Source organism: Archocentrus centrarchus, chromosome 23 (assembly GCF_007364275.1).
Source record: "Archocentrus centrarchus isolate MPI-CPG fArcCen1 chromosome 23, fArcCen1, whole genome shotgun sequence".
Lineage (NCBI taxonomy): Eukaryota > Metazoa > Chordata > Actinopteri > Cichliformes > Cichlidae > Archocentrus > Archocentrus centrarchus.
In genome coordinates, this window is record NC_044368.1 from 12,672,849 (window position 1) to 12,697,420 (window position 24,572).

Consider the following 24,572-nt stretch of genomic DNA (forward strand, 5'->3'; position numbering starts at 1 on the left):
CTTAAAATGGTTCCGGTGGTCTGGGAACCATCCCCCCCCAACTGTCCACTGGGTGTGTCAAGCGGCTGCCAGATCAACATATGTGGGGTGGTTATTGTAACTTTGGTTTTCTTCATATATCTGCAGAATGTAATTTTTCTTTCAATTCACTTTCCTCTCTTTATAATTTCACCCTTTCTTCCTAACATTCCCACACTTCCACTTTTCCTTTTTTTCCCCCCTGTCCATCCGCCTCTTCCTCCTCCTCCTCCTCTTCCAGTAATTGTTTACCTCAGTGGCCTCTCTGATTATAGGCAGATGAAAATACTCAATGAGTATGCTTATGCACCCTTTAGCTATGATTGATCTTTGGTTAAAGGAGTTCAAAAGTTGTCATTTATGCATATGCGTGTGGTTAGGAGATGAGCTGATGGTTATATGAGTCATTCAGACATATGAGACCGCAGTGGTTACGACCATAACTGGTGTGTGTCAGTTCTAAGTCATTATGCACAGCTCAAACAACACTGCAGACTGTAAATGGAATGTGGGAATAATTCAGACAGTAAATTTCATTTAATACAATAAGAAGTTTTGAATTAAAGTCCATCTCAGTCTGCATAGTTAGACACCAAGTAATGTTGGAACACTGATGACCGAGATTTTCAGCACATGTGCTGGAGATGTTCTGGAGGCTTGTTCACGGACACTGTAATGTCCCCCCTCCTGCTCTGTTCCCAGTAGTTATTCATTCAGCTCCAATTTAACCAGGAAAGTCAGTTGGCTGGCAAGAAGAAAAATAAATCTTTTTGGGGGGAATTTGTGAGACGTTCATAGTCATTTTATTAGAAACAGCTTCATATGTGATCGGAATCCTCTGAGGCAGATGGATATCAGGCCTACTTGTTTGTTCTTCTCATTTTGTTATAGGGAGCAGCAAATGCTCCAGCATTTTCTAAGCAGTTTTTATGTTCTGTTGAGCCCCTGCCTCGTCATATAGGAACATTACATTTGGACTTTTCTTATACATCATTCTTTGTTAAGCGGTGTCTTTACAGTAATATGTAGCAACTATGTAACAAAGTGACAACTTGCTGTTCAAAGATGAAGCTTAGCTTTTATACATACATCCAACTAATCCCATATAGCTAGGAGAAATTGAAAATGCAGCCAAACAAGAGGTCAGGTGCAGATGCAGCAAAGCAGGCAGGACACAGCTTCAGTGAAGGCAGTGAAGCTAAAATAGCTTGTTTCCGATAGAGGATGGCTTCAGGGTTGCACTCATTCCCAATATAAGACAAATAACATGTATTTTGAACCGTTAACAATGAAAAATTACTTTAGTAGAGTCCAAGTTAAAATATGTCATTGGAATGAGTGCAACAGGTCCCTTTTAATAAATAAATCTAGCCTATAAGCATCAGAAAAACAGAAAATCTCAATTTTTAAAGCACAGATATCTTGTTTTATCTATGTCCATCACTTGCACATAATCATTTGTTGGATTTCTATACAATATTGTGCATTTAACATTCAGGGTCCCCAGCTGATGAGTCCCACTGAGTTTACTTAGGCTCACTTTATTCTCTAGTACCATCATAGCTACATTTTCAGTTATGAATGAAATGTTACCATAACTTTTTAATGAATTTGCACAAATTTGGTTCAGATGTTCACCCCACAGACAAGATTATTTATTCTAACCCTTATGATTTGCGTTTTAGCTATTAATACTCTTTTCTTCCATACGTTTGCTTCATAGGACTCTCTCCGTCAAAAGGAGGACCGCATTGAGGAGCTGGAGGAAGCGCTTAGAGAAAGCGTTCAGATCACAGCCGAGAGGGAGGTGGTGCTCGCACAGGAGGAGCAAGCACGCACACAGGCCGAGACACAGGTATGGTCTCTCTCAGTAGCACACACACACACCCACGTGCACGCGAACACACGTATGAAACTGCATGAATAAAGACCCGAACCTTTCCTTAAGCTCAACCCCTATCAGTTATTTTTTTCACACAGACACAAATTTCCTCGCTTGTGAGGATTTTCCTCATTCATTCCTTCACTTTGTGGCACATTTGGACATATGAAGAAAACAGATACAGACAAACATATTTAAAGCTACATAAAAAATTCTTTCTGACATAGCTAAACATTGCCATGCCAAAAGTGGCTAATGGCAGTGGCATACTGTTGCCAACTGAGCTCATTCAGGTGTGGCTCTGTGTGTGTGTGTGTGTTTGTCCAGTCACTCTTCATTTGGAGGGGAGGTAAATACATCTCTATTTAAAGAACAGCTTGCATTCTGTCCACTTTAGCCTGCAACACACAAACTTTTTTAAACGAAGCGCGAGCCGACCACTCCGATTTGTAATGTGTTTTATCTATATTGAGCCAGTGAGGAAAGCTCATAGCGGTGTTAAGGGAGGCTCAGAAGGGAAGGGTTTGGTGAATTCAACCTCAGACCACAGGGAGTGTGCACATGTGTTGTTCCCCTGGGTACCAGTGACTTAACGAGGCCATAGAGATGGGAAATGTTCCTCAGTGCCTGGATGCGTTTTGACAAGTGGGGAAAAAGCTGCGTGGGCTGTACGGATGAAAACTGCCCTGAGAAAACACGGCCGGCTGTAGCTGTTGGCAAAATGGCTGGACTCCATTGTTATTACTGCCTCTAAATGTTGGCTGCTTGTTCTGGCCTTTACTTACCGGACTGCTTCTGGACAGACATGTAAAGACAGGCATGCAAACAGATGTTTTACTTTTGAGGTATTTTGCTGACATCCTTGCCCACAGTAAATGTTAATGAGCACCGCAGCAAAACATGTACCAGACGTACAGATGTAACAGAAGAAGGTCAGATCGTGGGTCGCGCAGATAGACGGAGACAGACACACGATAGGTTATTATCCAGTAACAGAACAAACTTAGCTTCTTCAAATCCATGTGCAAACAGGCAATGCTGTTTCTCGTTTCAGATTCTAGTCAGGATACTGAAGTTGCTTAGTGCAACAGGAAAACATGTTTAAAATGATGCACACGACAGGTTGATGTAATGATGCAACCAAGGAGAAATAGCATTTTTCATTTAGATATTTGACTCTCTGGGATTTTGTTTCAGGTAAAGAATTAGCAAATGTAGTTTATTGAGTTATAATATAAAAACCACTAGGCCCTTCTGTCTTTTTTGATTAGGTTTAGGCACTAAAATCTGAATGGTCAGGTTTAGGAATGGGTCGCGGTTTGGGTTAAAATATGCCCCTACAGAAAATGAACCCTGCACAGTAAACATACAGTGTGTTTAAATGTGACACCAGGGGGTCCTTTAAATATATTCAGAAATAACAAGTTGGGAGTGACAGACCAGTCTCACTGTTGCCCAAACCTGGTGTGTGACTGCACAGACACCAGAAGGCTTTTACACAACTTTTAAGATGCCAACAGCTTTGACCAAACAGCAGTATTTAACACCGGTTATAAAGATCATAATTTAGATCTTTTCAGTACAGTCTTTGCTTCGGGGGTTTCTCGTGGTTCATGAAAAGTTCCTTGGCTAGATTTTGCAAAGCTAATCATCACTCATTGGTCAAACACAATCCTCACTGCTGTTATTAGTTGGCTGTACTTAATTCACACACTGAGGAAGTACTGAAAGCCACAGGTATTAATAATAGGTCAATGGACTGACATTTCATCTAAGCAGAGAGGTATAGAGAGAGATGAAGATGGTGAACAAAAAAAGCAAACTTAATTTTCTTTTCTCCTTTAGCCTTTTATGGTAGCATCATTGCTGCTTTGAGACAGGAGTTCTTTCTTTTTTCTGATCATGATGTGTTTCTTCTACAAATGTTTAATCCATTCATGTATTTCAATTTGTCTCATCATCGTGGTTCTCAAAATGCGGTGGCAAAGCAAGTTCCTGAGTTTCCTGAGTTTATGACAGCTTAATTTGTTTTTCGTTTTTGGTAAAAAAGTTTTAAAAACTCCCCAAACAAGTACATTTCTGTGTAGGTTTGGAGCCTTAAAAGTTCAGACTCAGAAGTTCAGGCTTGAAACTTGGAGAGTTTTACAAAACTCTTGATTAGAAGTGAAAAGAAAAAGTCACATTTATTACACTCACTCTCCCGAAGCCTTGATTGTTGCTTAATGTCTACTGTAATTTCGCTAAGATATCACATTTAATTTGGCTGGCAAATATTGAAATACTTCAAAATGCTACAAGTGACAGCTTTAATTAGATAGAACAGAGGGCATTTAGGCCAGGACAGGGTCCTGGAGAGTGTCCTGTTAAAATGCTTCAGTGAAGAAGGAAGGAGCAAAAACGTCAGCGTGTGGTGAATGAGTGGAGATGGCAGCCAAACACTCACCTCACCCTCTCCCAACATCAACAACACTAACTCAGCCTTTCAGCACAGACGCACACGCACATGTGTGTATGTGGCACTCGCAGACAGGATAGTAATGCGGATGACGGCGGGCCACATGCATACATACATACTCATTTCTTTAAATGCACACACACACACACAAACACGGTAGAAAGAAGTGCTAACTGCTATTTAAACACTGCGCCGGTGCTGCACAGCGTTGCATTCAGCAGGAGCCAGATGGACCCAACTCTGGTTTTGGAACTGGAAACTTGCCTCTGTCCCCACAAGTAAATTGTAAATAAATATTTTGGTGTTTCCTTTTTTTACAACTGCGTCACTGCAATTAACCTTTCACATAATAAATTATAAAATGATGACAGGGGCAGACAATTTCCTCCCTTAATGAGGCCGCCCAGTTCAAAGGCACACACATCACTTATTATGAGGCTGGCACACACACACACGCATATGCAAATGCAGCCAAACCAGATACATTTACACACGCATCCTGACTCCATATTGGTAGACATACACACAACTTTTTTGTGCTATATTGACAACACATGTTTGCATAGTTGTAGGTGTGTGTGAGCACGGATATGTGTGTGTGTGTGTGTGTGTGTGTGTGTGTGTGTGTGTGTGTGTGTGTGTGTGTGTGTGTGTGTGTGTGTGTGTGTGTGTGTGTGTGTGTGTGTGCGAGGGACTGTCTGATGAACAGGGTTTTTCCCGGCATAAACATTTGACCAACACCACATGAAAATATTGTTAACTTTTTCTGCAAGACATTAGACACTGCTGTATTTGTGATCACTGAAGGAAGGTGTGTGTGTGTGTGTGTGTGTGTGTGTGTGTGTGTGTGTGTGTGTGTGTGTGTGGTGACAGAGAAATGAGTCAACAGAATGACACATCACGTCCGTCTCTTCAGAAACCAGAGACAGACGTTCTCGTCTCCTGTTTTCCGTCCATTATTAACCAGACAATTTCAGTTGCTGAACTCAGTGCACCTTCTTCTTTCATTCATACTTTCCTACTCTTAAAATAAAGGTGAAATCACCCTTATTCATGCACACAAACACACACTCCAGATCACTGAAGGGGTTGCTGTCCATTCCCAGCCAGACCTTGTCTCTCCTCACCCCTCCCACCGTCCCTCCATCCTCTAATCATTTTTTAATGATGACCACACGCTCTCTCTTCCTCTCTCTGTTAAATCCAGGTTAGTATCATGTCCCATCTTTTCCTTCTTACCCCCTAACAAACGCTCCTCTCTTCTCTTCTACTCTCTTTCTGTCGTGTCTGAATTGCATTTTTAACGCTGCCTGTGTTTATGACTGCAGACTCTGCCTCTCTGTGCATTTTCCCCTGTCTGTATCCTTCTGTTTCCTGTGCTTAGCATTTGCTTCTTTTGCATTATTTCTCTCATTCTTATGATATATCTTGCCGTGACCAATCACGTTCTTTTTCTTCCTTCAACTTCCTTGATTTGTCTTTACGCCCATCTTTTCATTACTCTTTGCATACCCCGCCTTTCCTCCAACCATTCCTTTTGTCCCATTTTACATCCTTGTGTCCGTCTCCACCTCCTTCACTGTTATCATTCTCTCTTCTCACATCTCTCTCTCTGTTATTTTGTGTGCAGCTCTCTCACATTCCAATGCATGAGTTCACCACAAGCGGATTTAGGTGGTCAAAGGTAACAAACAGTCATCCCATACTTCGCTCATCTGCTTTCTATGATTTTGTTAATTTGTTCGTGTTTTAATTTGACTTTTTTTTAAATTGTATTCTCTCATTTTTTACAGTAAAAAATAAAAATTACTTTTAGTGGATCTGTTCATCTTGATGAGATAACAGAGCCAGCTTTAATGGTGTGCAAAAATTCTCTTTATATCAATAAGACTTTGATTTGTTAATTGCTGGAAAATGTTTGGGGCATGCATACAATATGCTATTAATTAGCTTTCTTTTGTCAACAGCCTTATAAGAGTTTGGCTTTAAATAAACATATTTCAGTCAGGGCCACTTCAGTCAAAAGAAGTTTGTCATTTCCTTCTGCAGTAGTTTATATTTGGGGGGAAATTTTGCTTTTCTGGCATACGTGGAAGCCATTTAGGCATAATCCAGGGCCAACTGGCCAGTCGAATGTTTAAGAGTGTCAGCTGAGCTGTGCTGGACTTTGTGGCCTGCCTGAACTACCACTATACCTTTGTTTTGTTTGATTAAAATTTTGTCTTATTTTTCTTTTCCCATTTCATCACCAATATGTTTGAAATTGCAAATATGGTAAACATACTGTATTTATACAGAGCTGTTCTAGCTTTAGTGAACACTCAAAGCGCTTCACAATACAAGTCAGAATAACTTGCACAGTTATACGATCACAAACTCACACATCGATGACATATTAGTTGCAGTTTTTAAGTCAGTGTGATTCCTAAGGACGGGGATAAAACCACAGAGTTTCCTGATTGTTGTTTATTCAGAAACAGAAAAAAACTTTGTGAACTCTACCGTTCTATTTGCACTGTCAGTGATCTGGAGATAGAAGAAAGAATAGTGAGTGAGAAAAGCCAGAAAATGAGGATCATAGTGGTGATCAAGGAGGTGCTGAGTCCCGTTATAAATATCAATCATAACACACATTTCTCTATAGTGAGCTGTCTTGTTTTCAGAAATGTTTGAGACAGTTCCCTTCACAGGCTAATCTGACATTCAGAGTCCATGTATGCAACCCAAACCCCTCATATGCATCTAAAAATAAACTCTGGTAGCAGAAACAGACACAGTCATTTATCTTGTGAAAGTAACACTTTGTTTGGCTATCTGTGTGTATGTGCGTCTGCCTAAATTGAGTAAAGATATCCAAACATGTAAAGATTGGATGTGTATACACAACACGCTATCCATACAAATACAACTAACGGGAAATAAGTAGGGAAAATCTTTCTGTCTTTGTGGTTCAGGTCAGAACACTTCATCCACATGGCATGTAATATTGTCTGAGCTTAGCAATGTGGAAAGTACTATCCAGGGTGCTGTATCTGACTGTAAAGCCATGAATTGTTTTGCAAAAATAAATAAATAAATGTGTTATAACATTACAAAATTAATGTAAAGTAGAGAGCGTGCAGTCGTTTGCCTTCAAGCTCTCAGAGACTGTGCTTCAAGCTCACTGTTTGCCTTTAAGCATTCAGAAAAGCAGTGATGCAAGAGGAAGCTGTGTTAATTTTAAAACTTCAGAGATAGGTGGTATTTAACTAGAAAAGGCGAGAATAAAGCATCCAAAGGGAAAATGTGTGTGTGTGGTGGTCACAACGTTGAAAGAAATGCACACTGACCTCACTCACATTAAACTGACAAACTGATATATGCCCTGTGAGAGAGCGGGACACAGACAGAATATGTATCAGAGACACGCGAGAGAAAGAGGAACTACTGAGACAGGGGAAAAGAAAAGAGGGAGAAGGAAAATCAACACACTTTAGGTCACATATGCACATGGTAATAGATGACATTTTCACAGACATCAAGGCTAATGTGTGCAAAAAGGAAAAGTGAATGAAAACGACGAGGAAAAAAAGAAAATATTTACACCGTGTTAACTTGTATGCGCGTTTGTGTCAGGTGGAGGATCTGCTGGTTGCCATGGAGAAGGTGAAACAGGAACTGGAGGTGATGAAAGCCAAGCTGTCATCAACTCAACTCTCACTGGCCGAGAAGGAAGGTCACCTGACTGCCCTGCGGGCTGAGAGGCGGAAACACCTGGAGGAGGTCCTGGAGATGAAGTAAGGAGAAGTCTTTCTAGCCGTCTAACTCAAAACCTTTCAGCCGTTACATCTGTTTATGTCTCTAGTTTCTGTCCTTTCACGTGAAGTATGCAAGCATGCAGAACGCCTCTTCATCTAACTTTTGAGCAGTCTCACTTGGATGGATTTTAGCTTCATCAGCAGAGAATAACATAATAATGCAAAAACAATTAATTTACCTCTGAAAAAAGTGGGACTACAACATTGAGGGATGGGTCAAAATGACTGGAGACATTTCTGTGGATATCTGCCGTGGAATTCACTTTCACCATTAAATTCAGTTAGCTATTAAAATAATATTTTAGCTATTGGGAATCCTTGACAAACAAACAAGCTGTAAACCTTTGTTACTATCTTACAAACTTTATGGGTTGAGTCTTTCATACTGGTGGATGATGTATTGGCTGCTAGGGTGCACCACCCCATCACAGTGTTAAGGAAATGTCTAAATACATAGTAGTGACACTGTAAATGGTAAATGGACCGGTTCTTATATAGGTCTTTTCTCCAAGTTGTTCTCCAATGAACACATCAGAAAGCAGCCTGGGGTTCAGTATCTTGCCTAAGGATACTTGGGTGATCAAACCACCAACCTTCCAATTAGTAGCTGACCTGGCTCTACCTCCCCAGCAGGATGCGTAGCATAGAGTTTTTAAGGTATATTACGCAAACTTGCCAATTAAGGCAGCAGTAGATCAGCAAATTCTGTATTTTAGGAGGTGAAATGTTTTTGCCATTGGAGTCTTGGAGCACTTCCTTGTCAGAAAGTGATGATTGTGTTCTAAATATCGCGTTCATTTAAATTGATATGAATTCTTTTACATGGATAAACTGGACTGTGCTGCTGGCTGTACCCGCATCAGTATGTGGCTTTAGTTTCTGTGTCAGCCAGCGTGCCTTTCTACTTGGCGGTGTGCTGACTGCCAGCTACTGTTGGTAAGACACCTACCAGAATCTCATACAAACCTACAGGAACTAAACTATCCCTGAGTATAAACCATTTACCCAGTGAAATATAAAGTAGTCTTAGTAAGTATTCTGAAAATTGTAGTGGTCTCAGACTACTGTGTTACACTCTTTAATGTAGGGGCTCATGTAAGAAGGCTGCATTCAGTTTTAGTTTACATTAAGAGTATAAAGTTTCCAACCAAATTTCAGGTACATTCAAGCATTTCTAATGCTTAGACCTTCAACACAGAACAAGCAACTCTTGATACACAAGTCGCTTCTGTTGCTTCAGTTTCTAGAAACTTTGAAACTGGTCACATTGACATGACCTTCACCCGATACCTCATTAACTCTGTCCTCTTATTCCCCCCTCTTTCTTCTTTTATCGTCTCTCTCTTTCTCTCCATACTTTAAAATGATATACTTAAGTACTGTGATAATGCAATAACCATGTACCACTTTAAAGCTCTCCATATGATTGATTACATTAACAGACACCTACTCAGTATAACTCAAAGTATATTTTAATGGATGGTTTCATAGCTTAAATGCAGCAAAGAGGAGTCATTTCTGCTATTTTATATCCTCACTGAGACCTTACAACAAGGTCCAGTTTAGTGGAAGTGAACGAGATGCCAAAGAGAATCTCAGCATGTCCTGTCTATTTAAACAGGTTGTGGGACAGTCATTTGTGGAATCTTGGGAAATGAGTGTTTCCACTGTGATTTAGTTTTCCTGAACTCCAACTTTGCATTTCTTTGTTTTTAGAGAGACAGTGTGTGTGTGTGTGTGTGTGTGTGTGTGTGTGTGTGTGTGTGTGTGTCCATTCACAGTCCAGGTGAGCAGTTACAGACCATTTTATTGGTCTAGTAATGACTCGTGTGATCATCGCAGGCGTCAGTGAATCAGAATGTGTGGCGATGTTTTTGCATGAAATTGTGTCCGTGAGCGTATGCACGTGTGCAAGCACACCCTGATTGATTTACCGATGTCACGGCCTGTCTAGTGTTTCTTTTATACATGCAGTGACTTCATGATTCACGTCTATGTCTGTTATTTATGAACAGACATAGACATGAATGGACACACACATGCTTCTTATATCCTGTGCACACAGATACAAACATAGAACTCACAAACACACATTAATGTCATATAAACACACACATGCACGCTGACCACCCCATATGCATACCAAGGGTTTTTTATGGTTCAGAAGGGTACTTCTGGGTGTGACTACACACAACAGTAACAGCATGATGAGTGATTGCTGAAAGAAAAAACAAATATATGTTTAGTTTTTTAAAATATGAATTACTATTAAACACATTTAGAGAGGGTACAAAGGGACTGTTAGTTAATTCTTATCATTTAGTGCTGCTAAAACCTCTTTTAGGTGCACCTCACTGGCACGGTGTTAGACTCTTTTTGCCTTCTGCCTTCAAAACTACAATAATTCTTCATGGCATAGATTCGACAGAGTACATATTTGTGAGGTTAATGTTCATTGTGTGACTCTCCCCTCAAAGTCTGGCAGCACCATCCAAATGTTGCAGCAGAAATTGAGACTCATCAGACCAGGCAACATTTTTCTAATCGTCAGTCCATGTGAATTGTATTCTCAGTTTCCTGTTCTTAGCTAACAGAAGTGGCACCCGGTGTGGTCTTCTGCTGTTGTAGTTCATCTCCTTCAAGGTTCAAAGTGTTGTGTGTTCAGAGATGCTCTTCTCCATGCCTTGATTGTAATGAGTGGTTATTTGAGTTACTGTTGCATTCCTATTAGCTCTAAGCAGTTGAGCCAGTCTCCTCTGACCTCTGGCGTCAGCGAGGCATTTTCAGCGGCTCCGACTTTGTTGTTTACAATATTTTGAGCACAGAGTGCAGCACATGTAGCAGAGAAACATCCCAGCTGTGCAGACAAATCTTCACTGTGAACTGCCAGCTAACTTTAAAAGACATTGTTCGCAACATAATAAGTAATGGCCCCATCATTTATCCTTTTCAATTTGATTCCGACGTACATTACGTATATATTTATATGAAATGCTGTCCAGTATATCAATATAGGAATTTTTTGCTGCAGCAGCCACAAAAGTCTATTATCGGTCAGACTCTAATTAACAGTCTCCAACAGCCAGTTCAGTCTGTGCATCATTTAACATCACTCTCCTACCAGCTGAATGTGTGTGTGAATTCGTGTATAAATATAGCACGATTCACATGATTAAGCGCCTGTCGCCATTTTGTTCCAACTTGCAACCTGAACTGTGAGGTGACTGTGTGTTTCCATACACAGATCATACCTCCTCTACATTAAACCAAATATTTATTCTGCTGATAATCTCTGCTGTTTCTGTAGCAGATAAATAAAGTTCAGTGTGACGAATCAGTGAATTATACATTCATTATGTGGTTGGTTTTTTTTCTTTTTGCCTTTGGCCTCCACTTTTAAAACATATTCTAACTTATCTTTGCTTTCAGCCATTTTAGAGTTTTTGTCTTCTTTCCACATATAAGAAAACTGAAGCACAAAGCTAGTTATCATTATTATTAAACACAGTATGACTGTAACAGGATCGATCACTGTCACAGTGGTCTATTCTTTTGGAGTAGAATTTACTAACCAGTGAAACATCACATTTATATAGCATACTACACAGCTAGATCAACAAGTACTGCTTTAATTAATAAAATGTCAGACAGCAGGCCTTACAAGGTAGGTCACTATTCTTTTCTCTGTCTGTGCTCAAACTGTTTACCTCCTTCACAAATACTGATAGCTGGCACAGTAGGATGCACTGGCCTGCAGTTTGTTGGTCTTTTGGCAGAGTGTTACCAAACACTGTGATCTGTTTCAATACAGCATTATCAAAACTAAAAACTCTTCACATAAATTGCCTAAATGTAATTTATGTGAGTATTTGACAGCCTAATCCAACAACACTGCCATAGTGCTGCCTTTGCATTGTACCTTATATTTTTCATGCTGTTGCAATTCTATCCACACATTTGGAATATTGTGTATCTGTGTCTGTTTCGCCATGGTGAAAAATTTAGATGTTTCAGGTAGCTGGCAGTTGCCTCACAGTGAGTTATGCTCATGACGCCATTGCTCGTATTTTTCACAAGACATTAGAGTACGGTCAGCAAACACGTCATTTGTTTCTGGCTTTCTCCCACACGTAAAACCTGAGATGTTTAAGGTGGCTGCGTCCCTCGCGTTCATATATCTCAGTGTAATGCACATGAAACTGTCTCTACACACACAGGCCGCTGTAATTCCTGGGGGTTTGATGTCTGATTTGCTGCCCAGTTTTACATTGGTGTAAGGTTTAATGTTGCTGTAAGACATGATATATGATACACCATGTTTCAGTGGTTTCTTAGGCAGACACACACAAACACTCACTCCCATAGAGCAACATATACCAAGTACAGCTGAGCGATTGCACACACTGACGTTCTGTCTCGCTTTCTCGCCTTCTCTTGTTTCCTCCCTTCACACACACACAATGATGTGAAGTTGTGAGGCTTTAAGTCTGTCTTTGAACTATAATTTTCAGCAGGTTGTATATGTCTTTACAGACTTTAATGCACAAACACATAAGTACAAATACACAAACAGTACTGCACAGAGACACACACATCTGCCCTGCGGGGTTCCAACATGTGACTTATTTTCTTCCCAGCCTCCTGTATGGTGATGTGCGTGCCTGTTGTCATGTGTTTCTACAGTGTGTGTGTGTGTGTGTGTGTGTGTGTGTGTCGCAGCCAGCTGCAGGAATGTGCTGACAGTGTGTGTGTAACAGCAGGGTGTCAGGTCTGAAATCTCAATCTAGATGAATTAAAGCCTATTTTGCTTTCCGCTGTTCTGCTTTACTGACATTTAACACACATCTCTCACTCTCTCACCCTCATTTCCATTCTTGAGTTTCATACACAGACAAACACACACATCCATGTCCGTCTTTCACAGTTACTCTATGTGTTTGGACAGTTTCTAGCTTCCAGTGAGGTACATGTGATGTGTTTGGTTTGATGCAATTGTTTTTATTGTCCAAGAAAAATTTCTCCAGGAAATAATCTAACAGAACTTTAACTTCAACATATCCAACAAGACTTGATTGATGTCGTCTTAAAAAAGGGGGTTTGTTTCCATAAAAGGCTTTACAGTATGGACAGCAACGCCCTTTATTCCTTCAGTTTGCACAAGGAAAAATACTGCCGAAGAAAACCTTTAATGTGAGGCTGTAATTTTTACGATTTTTACTATGATGACGATTTGTTACATATTTCACCCCTTAACTCATTCAGCGTGATAAAACCAGATCCCGTCAGCACAGAAACACCCAGATTACAGTTAAAAATGCTAAAGCAGTCGAAATCTTACATTCATCCATGCATTTTCTTAACTGCTTGTCCAACCAGGGTTGCAGTGGAGATGGAGCCTCTCCTGGCTCACGTTGAGTAAGAGGCAGGGTACCACAAAAAGACAGACAACCTCACACTCTTGACACCTGTGGTCAATTTAGAATTATCAATTTACCTAAGACCCAGAGAAAGCTCACACAAACACAAGAAGAAGAACATGAGACTTTTCCATTCCAGCAGAGCTGGGTTTGTTGAGGTATAAACTGAGTCCTTAACAATGAAGTATGCAGACTGACTCTCCCATGCAAAACGATATTTAAAATGTTTTGTCCTTTCAGATATCACAAAAAGAGGTTGGGGGTTATAATTATATTATGCCTGTGAGTTTCAAAATACCTAATTATAGGTGGTAAGAGGAGGGGAGATGGGCCAGAGAGGAGGAAGAGCTCACTAAAAGAACAGAGGAAACGACAGTGAAGTGGTCAGGGCAGGAATTATAAATCGTTTTAGGGGGACAGGAGTATGAGGATAAATAAACTGAAAGAAAGAGAAGCAGAAATTTTTTTTTTTGGCAGAGAGAAAAGGAGAAAGACAGCTGTCCTGCAGCAACTTACAACATATCCAACAAAACTACGTGATATCCCAAAGAAATTTTATTACCTTTATCTCTGTCTCCCTTCCATCTTCCGTTCATCCATCAATCTTTGAGATTACAGTTTATTGCTAATGTCCTCTTCTCTTACATTCACACAATGTCCTTTGTGCACAACTTCATCTCAGCTAATTTACTGGTCATATTTTTACCAGACAAGAATAATTCATTGAGCACTTTTTTTTAACTTTAAAGTCAAAAATCATCTGTTGCACCAAATGTTGTAAACAGGTTTCTAGTTATTTGGAAGGTTGAAGTTCGTCATCATAATGATGCTTTAGAAAGGTCACCACAAAAGAAAACACCAAAGAATCTCAGTGAGGTGAAGAAATCAGGGCAACGATACATGTGGTCAAGGTTTTATAGCAACAGGCAAATAAAGACAGACGCAGTACTCATTTCCTTTCTACAGGGAATGAAGCAGAACATTTTAGCTATTTAATTTGTGTGTGGGATGCTGCCTCGGGCTGTGAAAGTAGTGATAATCTGGTATTAGGTGATTCACAGAGAAATTTTTCTTTTAAATTCCCAGCAACTCCCAAATCCATCTGGATATGCTAGAACAGGATCTCCTATGTGCACAATTTTAACTCACTAAAATGAAGCTTTTCAGTAGATTAAGGGTTAGTTTGAGGAGAAGATATCAAGTTTGTCATTTTTACTTGTGTGCTTTTGAAGTAACAATTCAATCCAGTGTTTACACACAAACACTGGATTTTGAGCCACATGTATAATAAGACCATAAAGAAAGTCTGCAGACACACTAAGCTGCTTCGCTGTCTTCAGTCTCCTGCAGTGAGAACCTTGGCTGATGGCTCAAGGTGAATGCTATAAATTCAATTTATTTCTCCTTAGCTGCTCTGTTCTCTGCTTTATCTCCCTACCAGACTCCTTCTCCTTCCCCCTGCGCCCTTTCCGCCATCCCCCCCTTCATTCCTGTTGTCCCTCCTTCACTTCGTCTAACTTCTCTCGCTTCTTTCCATCCTCCTTTTTTGTCTCCTCCTTTGGATTCCTCTTTTCCTCTTTTCTTCATCTCTTTCTATCCATCTCTCCATTATCATCCCTTCTTTTAAGCCTACACCTGTCTGGCAAAGTCATTATTGCCTGATTTCTGTCTGGCAGGCTGTATTTCTCACTATCTCCCTCTGTCCGTGTCTTCACTGTTGTCACTACATACTGAAACTAATCGATGACATGTTTGACTCCTGTGTGTGTGTGTGTGTGTGTGTGTGTGTGTGTGTGTGTGTGTGTGTGTGTGTGTATACGTGTGCACTCAGTTGAAGATCTCATTTTCAACAGCTCTGTCAATGGAATGACATCTCTGCTTTTTACAGCCGTCACTAACAATATGGTTGCATGTGTAAGACACACACACACACACACACACACACACACAGTCGCTTACAAAAAAAAAAAACAAACACCAAGATTGCTGAGAAGCTTTCGCTCCCAGAGGAATGCTTGGAGATGTATACACACACATACACGCAGACATATAAAAATACATCCTCCCACACGAATGCATGTACACATGATGCTGGTGGCAGCACACCAAACACAGAGAGAAGCGCTTTGATCCTCTCAGACAGAAATGAGATTAATCCACAGTGTGCCAAAGCAAGTCCGTATGTGTGTGTGTGTGTGTGTGCGTGTGTGTGTGTAACAGACATGTTGAGAGCTTAGTATGACAAAAAGGGGCACGCAGATTTGACACTTAGTCTTACAAGCTCAAATCAGGGCACCACGCTTTATGTCTCGCTCTCGTCTCCACTTTCTGCGCTCTCTGTATTTTCCCTTTTGTCTTTCTCTGTGGTTCGCTCCCTCTATTCTGATTTTTGTAAGAAACTGTAAGATTTGAATCTGTAACACAGACACAGTAAAAGATGTGCTTCAGTAAGAAGTTGCGTTTAAAAAAACAAAACAAAATGGGGTTTTTAAAATACAAAAGAATCCTTGGAAACCACTAGCTGAATATGCAGCAAATAAGAAATAAATGTTTGCTTTCATGGTGCTGGCTCTCCTGTGTTATAATCTGTGTGTGGTTCTCAGATTATTTTGAACATGCAGCCCAAAATTCTTTGAATTAAGCTCAATTATAAAAGGAAAAATAGGGGTATTTATAAAAAAAACACAGGAGTACAATAGTGAGTAGGGAGATTAGAACCAAAAGAAACAAGTGGAGAGAAAAAACAGATAAAGGAAAAAAGGATGCAGCAAAACCTAAAGTTGCCTCTTTTCCTCAGCTGATTACAGGTTACGCGGGCCAGGCCATCAAACAGATCATTAAACAGCAATTAAAGAGGGAGAGGAAGTGATGAAGAGGGAAAACATATCAAAAAGCAGAAAACAAAACATGCATTCTTTCAAAGCCTCTGATTGTATGCTGTAAGTGCCAGACGATTTCATTTCTATTCTGGGAATAATAAAACAGTAGAATAAGACAGGCAGAGGAGAACAGAACAAACCAGGGACAGATTTGTGATTGTTTAACATGCAAGACATGTTGGGCAGAGATGGAGCAAAATTACCAAAATAGGCCAAGGATTCAGCTGTGTAATCACATTACAAAAATCAATAAATAATAATATTAATAATAATGCACAATTATAATGAAATGACACAATTTCCTTGTTAAGATTTTTTTCCTCCTTTTTAGGAAAGTTGTCTCACACTAAAGCCAGCGGGTAGAAATAAATTACAACTGCTCAAACATACAAGGTAACTGAAATAAAACAATGGAAATGGGAACAATGGGTTATTTTTCAGAAAAAGTGAAACGGCTTTAATCATTGTTAGAGTTTTAGTTTCGATGACAAGGTTCAGTTTGAAAGATGATGAAATTAATTTTGCTCGGCTGTCATTTGAAACTAACAGCAGCTGCCTTTAATGCTGTGCACACAAATGTAAAAATACTAAATGCTGATGAGACGTTTTTGCTTCTGTAGGTAGTGAAGTTCAGTCACAGATATGAAGTATTGCTTCATATATATGAAGCAATATATGGAGACTATTTAGCACTTGCCTAACTCTCTGTAGGTACTTTGTGATTGCAGCTATCCTAGCATCCTTGTCATGGTTCCCATTTGTCTGTAGGATTCCAAGGTACTTGTAGCTATCCTCAATGTCTGCAATGTTGACTTCTGGTAGTGCAATCCCCTCAGTTCTGACTACCTGCCCTCTCTTTGTTACCATCCAACTACACTTGTCCAGTCCGAATGACATCCCAATGTCATTGCTGTAGATCCTAGTAGTGTGGATCAGTAAATCAATGTCTCGTTCACTCCTGGCATACAGCTTGATGTCATCCATGTACAGGAGGTGGCTGATGGTTGCTCCAGTCAGTATCCGTAGCCCGTCTTGTTGATGCTATCTGGCTGAGGGGATTCAGGCCTATGCAGAACAGCAGTGGAGATTGAGCGTCTCCATTTAAATCCCGCACTTGATGTTGACTTGTGCAATGGGCTTGAAGTTGGCCTCTAGTGTTGTTCTCCACATTCCCATTGAGTTCTTGATGAAGGCTCTTAGGGTCCTGTTGATCTAGTATAGTTCTAGGCATTCCAGGATCCACGTGTGTGGCGCTGAGTCATAGGCTTTCTTGTAGTCAGTCCAGCTTGGTCAGCCTAGTCTTACAGTCTCAGGTGACTACTCTATCTACCAGTAGCTGGTGTTTTGCTCCCCTGGTATCTCCAATTCCTTTCTGGGCTCCGTTCATGTATAGTGCCACATGCCTGCTCATCTTAGCTCCTACGATGCCTGACAGGAGTTTCCATGTTGTACTGAGGCAGGCTATTGGCCAGTAGTTGGATGGGACCAGTCCCTTCTGGGGTCCTTGGGGATCAGGATCGTCCGGCCTTCAGTCAGCCATTCCAGGTGTGTCTTAGCCTCTAGCAGCTGGTTCATTTGTGCTACTAGATGCTCATGGAGTGCAGTTAGCTTCTTTAGCCAGTAGGTTTGTATCATATCAGGGCCTGATGCTGTCCAGCTCTCAATATGGGAGACTCTTTCTTGAATGTCTGCCACTGTAATGGTTACTGGATCCTGTTCAGGGAGGTTGCTGTGGTCTTCTCTTAGATCCACTAGACACTGAGCATTGGTGTTGTGTGACGCATCCTTCTCCCATATGCTCTTCCAGCATTGCTCTGTCTCCAACCTTGGTGGGGGGTGTTGTTCTCATATTGTTCCCCGGCCACTGAGAATACACTTTGGATGGGTCAATGGAGAACATCTGGTTTATTCTCCTGGCTTCTATCTGTCTGGTATACCTCTTTAAGCAGTTACCCAAGGCTGTGAGTCTTTGCTTTGCAGTCTCTAAGGCCTCAGGTATGGACAGCCTGTTGTACTTCTTAGGCACCCCTTTCTTCATCACACCTTTCTGCAACTCTGGAAGCTGGCTAACTTCTCCCCGTACTGTCTTGATCTTAGCCTCTAGTCGTCTTTTCCATGGAGTTTACTGCTCCTTGTGGCTGGCATCTTGTAGCCAAGCATCTCAAGGATCACTGCTGTCGTGGTATATATCAACTGATTGGTTTCAGTGATGGCTGAAGAAGGGATTGTTTGTAGTGCTGCATTCACATCTTCTAGAAGACTTTCAGAAGGTACTTCATGTAGTCTTGGTAGTCGGCTTCGAGGTGTCCAGGTTTTCATCTTAACCATGAACTTAACTTTCAGGTCAGCTGCTCTGGTATTCAGCATACTAGTTATTATTATTTGGGCTTGGTACCCAATCTCGGAGTGTGGGGATGATATCTCCCCCCTGACCTGTCATCCTGGCTCCCCTTTGCTGTAGCATTTGTGTTGTACCTCGTCAATCTCTAGTTGCGATAGCAGTTGCCCTGGTTCCTCAACACCTTACGCGGACCTTGTTAATCTGGGCGATGTCCGAGCCAGTATGACTTCAGTCATGTGTCTCTTGCTAATATTCCGAGGTAGGCTTGGTTAGCATGGGGTGTCTATCCTGGGGACCCTTACTGGATGCACGCCCTGGCCGGGATTTGACCCCCAATCTCTTGTCACTGTAGCTCACTGTTATCATCGTGGTTTATTTACCAAAGTCTGCTATTGATTGGAGTTGATTGATTGGAGGTTGGTTTAAAGCAGAACATCAGTGATATAGTAGTTCATCGTGTTATTGTAATGTGTGAAGCATAGAAACAAAATGATGCATGTTCTTGTCACTAGTTGGTTGTGTTGCACAAACTAATGAGAATTAAAATCTACTGCCCAAACAAGGAGGTTCCCAATAAGGACAGAAGAGTAGCGATTCTTCTAAAAAACCTAAAAGTGGCTATAAAATGGATATATTACAATCACTTTGATCTTGAGCACAGTTTGGGTGAAGAACCATTAGGTGATCATTGTGTGAAAGTTTTACTAAAATTTACTAAAAATCTGACCAATACCAAGTAGCGATTCTTGTGAACTGTTGAGGAACAGATGGATGGAAAACAGATGCTAAGTTCATCAGTCCTGGATGACGTAAAAATTGTGAAGTAGGGGTGATTTATTGTAAATGGGGAAATTTTACCGTCACTTGTGCTTGAGTGAACTGTTTAGGAAAAGGAAATTCACTAAAACAGGATTATAGTATAGTAAAAGGAAGGAGGTACAGTATCTCAGCTCTTAGTAATCGTGCTACCATATGATGTTGATTAGACAGCATGGTTGTTATCTTTCTAAAAAGAAGATCAATAACAAGATAAATAAAACTGTCCATAATTGAGGAGATGAATGGAGATGAACACTGAAATGGAGGAGAAGGGCAAAAGTTTGGTGCCAAACTGAAAAAGAGTGTGTGTGGTTTTGTGCATGGTGCGCCACAAGAGAGTTTAATGTGCAAAAAAAATAAAAGTGCTTGCTTGCCTTCAGTCAGAAGATGTCTGAGCTCTCCAGTTTGAGTGAATGCTTGTTACAGTCTAATTACAGTCTAATTGCAGGCTCCCCCTGTGTGCAGCAGGTGAGGGCTTTGTATGTCAGCTTAGCCATCATTTGTGTGTATGTGTATGTGTGAATGCTTAAATGAAAAACAAAGTTCTGTATAAGTGCCATTTAATGTAACAATTTAATGTCTGCCATACCTTTCATATGGTTTGGCGCTCAGGGGAACCAGACTGTATTGTGTCATTAGAAGATGGGTTCTCCAAGTGTGGTCCAAGGGCCAGTGGCAGCACATGATAACACTTTGTGTAACCATGGGTGCAACAAGAAAACTGTACTATATTTTGTGCATCCATAGTTAATATGGTATTATAAAGTAGCACAGCAAAACAAGGATTTTTTTTTTAATTTAACAATTCTTTTCTTGCCATTATAAAAGTACATTGACAAATACATCAAGGGCCAAGAAATGTAGTCTCCTCACTAATGATTAAAAATCTTTAAACCAGTCCAAAAAGGACAGTTAGCAACATTAACCACCCACCTCTGATCAGACACAAACAATAAAGTGTTTGCATTTTTCCATGTGAAGCCCTCCATCACAAGCTGGCTTCCAAAAGTGGTGCTCAGTCATCAAAACTTTGATGCATCATGCATTAGAAGATGTTAAAGTAGCATCTAACTTCCTTCTTTGCCTTAATCTACTGACAGGCAGTACAGTTGTATGACACTGATAAAGATCAACTGTAGTCATAAGATAAATGATGCTCTAGTGAACATATGCGATTCACAGGTGTCCATTACTTTCACTGGTTAATGTGGCAGCAGTGAGTTTGTGCTGACAGATTGTAAGCAGATGTCTTGGTCTAAGTAGCAAAGCATAGAAATGGATTTACTGTAAAGAACCACAGTGAACATAAAGCTGCAGCTTTGTCACACTTCTTTGTGCGTGTGTGTGTGTGTGTGTGTGTGGTCTCATGGAAAGAGCAAACTCTCGCACACCATTGATAATGCATTTTTACACTTTTCTTCTTAGTCACATTGTGTGTTTTTAAATGTGTGTGCGCGTCTGAGCGACAGGCAAAGAGAAAGAGAGGTGAGGGAGCGGGAGAAGTTTTTTTAGAGGAAAAAAAGGGAGCAAGAAAAAGGGGGGAATATGTCAAGAACAGATCCTCATTCTGTCATGCAGTAGTCCCACCTGCCCTTCTCTCCCTCTTGCTCTCTCTTCTCCTCTTACTTCCTTTGTCTCTCTACCTCCCTTTCCTGCGTCTCCTTCCCTGCCTCTCCCCCTTCACGTCTCTTTGATTTGTTTTCCCTCCAAATCCTCCAGTTATTTTATTCCCTTGCCTGTCAATGCTGGGTGTGTGTGTGTGTGAGTGTGTGTGTTTGCCGTCTCACTGTCTTTTTTTTAAGCCTCTCTGATGTACAACAGCTTCTTGAGGGGAGCTTTTCTCTTCCCCTCTCTCTCTCTCTCTCTCTCACACACACACACACACACACACACACAGTTATCCTATGCACCAGCTTTAACCTATTTCCCTAGCACTTGCCTCAGATGGTCTCTCGTCCCATCTTCTCTCTCCATACTAAATCATTCATGTCCACCGTCTCTGACCCACTTCCATTATAGTTTAAGACACACACACTGCTCTCAGAAAGTTCTCGCCAAAAAATCCTGCTGTTCTCGCTGTATTATTATACATTTGGCTACTTTAATCTAAGCAGCATCAGTCAAACATAAAACAAAGTGTCTACCAAATCAGGCTCTGGCTGGTGTGCTGACAGTATGCAGATCATTTTTTCTCAGTTTTTATACTCTTGATGGGCAAGTATAGTTTCCAGATCAGTAAACACAATTTGGATTTGGCATTGAATTAAAGCTTTGAGGCCATTCTTTGCTATAATTCTCGATAATCATTTCATCATTATTCTGCTTTTTCAGCATACCGTTTCCCTTTGATGTGTTTATTGCAGCCCTTGAGAACTGTTTCAGAGTTTTGATAGCGCATTACCACGTTGGTAGGTGTCGATAATTTTCTCTAATAACCTCTGTTATAATGTAGTGAAGTGAAACTTTGTGCTGGCGCTTCTGCAGGAGAGCGCTACATTAGTTTACTATAAACCAGAGCTTTATTGGCTTAACTTTGATGATCCACACATAGCAGACCAGCAATAACAAATGTTTCATAAAACCTGCTCTGATGTGTGCATTCGTTGCACTGTTGTTTTCTTTTGTAGGGTTATAAACCAGAGTGTTTGTGTTTGGGAGTTTGTGTGGTATACTGCAATACAGTAGAAGAACAGAGGGCGAAGTGGAGCAAAGTCTTGTTTTACAGGAACTATTAACTCCATTCAGATATAAATCTCACTGTGTGTGTGTGTGTGTGAGGGAGAGAGGCAAAGTGAGGGAGCCAGGCTGGAAGCAGATGAGTTGTCTGCTTGCTGGTTGTCTGCCGCAGGACAGAAGTTGTCAGCTGGGAGAGAAATGCTATTCTGCAGAATGCAACTCAGGAGACCCAGAAACTGTGTGTGCATGCATGTGTGTGTGAGAGAGAAAGAGGAGAAATCTGTTAATTTTACATCACCTACAATTAGATTATGCACAGTCATGAACAACAGAACCAACCAAAGAGATGTGCTTATGCATGTGACGATTGCCAGAAATGGAGCTAAAAGCATGGTTAAAAAAACGAATGAGGAATTCCTTTCTCTATCTTTTCTCTATCACAGATTTCTTCAATCGATATTTCACTGCTACTTCTATGTTTGTGTATATCTGCATGATATGTGTGACTCCACACATAGAAGAGAAAAGGCAGGAAACAGGATTTTTTTATGAGTTAATGGTATGCCTGTTCATACAGTTTGCAAACTTGCCACCTTTTATGTGATAGTTTTTCTTTAAATTCAGCTTCAACCTAATTTATCTTCTTCAGTATGACCTATTTACGCTTGATCTGTCTATCACAATGCCAACGTTACCAATTAGCACCTTATATTTTGTCTGCCATTGATCCATTTTCTTTTTCTTTGCTTATCTAATTCAAGGCCATAGGGGAGATGGAGCCTACCCCCAGTGGGATGCACCCTGTTCAGGTCACCAGTCTATCACAGAGCTAACACAGAGGCAGACAACCATTCACACTCACATTCATACCTACAGCAAGTTTATACAGTGATCCCTCACCACACAGGGGTTACGTTCCAGAGAACCCCATGATAGGTGAAAATCCGCGAAGTAGCGGCATTACATTTATTATAGATTTATTTTATTATTTATAAATATTTTAAGACCTTTCCCACTCTCTTATTACAACTTGAATGATGAAGATGATGAATTATGTAGCTGTGCAGTCCTGATGGCGATGAAGGTGGTGCAGTATCTTCACCCTGGGCTGTTACTTCTTTATCCGTTAAAGGCGAAGGCGTAACTTATCTCTTCTTACGAGTGATGAACATAGTTATGGGGGTGTTACAGAAATACCTATATACCACAAAATCCCGCTATATAGTGAAAAGTCCGCGAAACAGAATTAGTAATATTTTTTTTTAAAATACATTGAAGCCGCAATAAGTGAGGGACAACTGTAATCACCAGTTAACCTAACATGCATGTCTTTGGACTTTGGAAGGAAGCTGGAGTACCCAGGGAAAACATGCAAACTCCACACAGAAAGGCACCAGTCTTTTTTCAGTGGTTAGCACTGTTACCTCATAGCAAGAGGGTGCTAGGTTCAAATCCACCTACACCTAAGACCTTCTTGCTGTGAAGCAACAGTGCTAACCATTGTGCCGCCCATTTTCACAATAGGGTCAAAACTAGCCCTGGCATTTTGGCCTAGGCTTGCCCTGATACGTATACCACACTAAAGCTGTGAGAAAAAGAATACCTGATAAAGGATTAATCATATACTTGTTTTTGTTTTTTTAGCATTGAAGCTGAAGTAAAAAGTAAGAATTTGAAATAACCAAATCATGCAGATTTTGTTTTGCAACAGAAGCTAAGCACTCTTTTACGCAATTATATCTATAAATTGAGCTAATGAGTAAATTGGAGGATCTAAATTGAATCCCCTGGCCTGATCTAGTCATTTTATGGGGTGGTCAGACAAAAGACCAACAGAAAAGACAGTTGTGTGTGCTCACTGGGAAAGCACCTGGTACACTTGTCATACAGCTCAGTTTTGTGCAGAAGGATGACTATAAAAAGCTCACAAATTTCTAATTTCTTTCATTTTCCAGTCAGGCAGCACAGAGTTGCCTTGGACAGATCTACAGGGTTAAAGGAGAACAGACTCAGTGTCCTTTAACTGCGGCATAAATTCTGTAAATAATGAGAATTATCTGAATTTGTGGAGATTGGAATAGATTTGATTTTCTTTGTTTCGCTGTTTTCAAAACTTTTCCTGTCTGGTTTTGTTTAAAGAAAACCAAAGCACTGATGGTTAACGTGATTATAGAGTGTAATTAACATATTTTTCTAAATCCCCAGTCGCCAGCTAAGTGAATTTGCTGATTTTACTTACCTCAAAACTCGCTTATTTCTCAACATTAGCCACTGAGGGGTGAGTTGGT

General features: G+C 40.6%; 1 protein-coding gene across 1 annotated transcript in view; it reads left to right on the forward strand.

The window, feature by feature from the left end:
* LOC115773805 (ELKS/Rab6-interacting/CAST family member 1-like) overlaps positions 1–24,572 on the forward strand; it is a 124,604-nt gene that overhangs the window by 38,108 nt on the left and 61,924 nt on the right. The window contains exons 16-18 of the mRNA XM_030720722.1: positions 1,742–1,873; positions 5,986–6,039; positions 7,971–8,131. Coding sequence (XP_030576582.1) covers positions 1,742–1,873; positions 5,986–6,039; positions 7,971–8,131 — 347 coding nt within the window. The remainder of the gene's footprint in view (positions 1–1,741; positions 1,874–5,985; positions 6,040–7,970; positions 8,132–24,572) is intronic.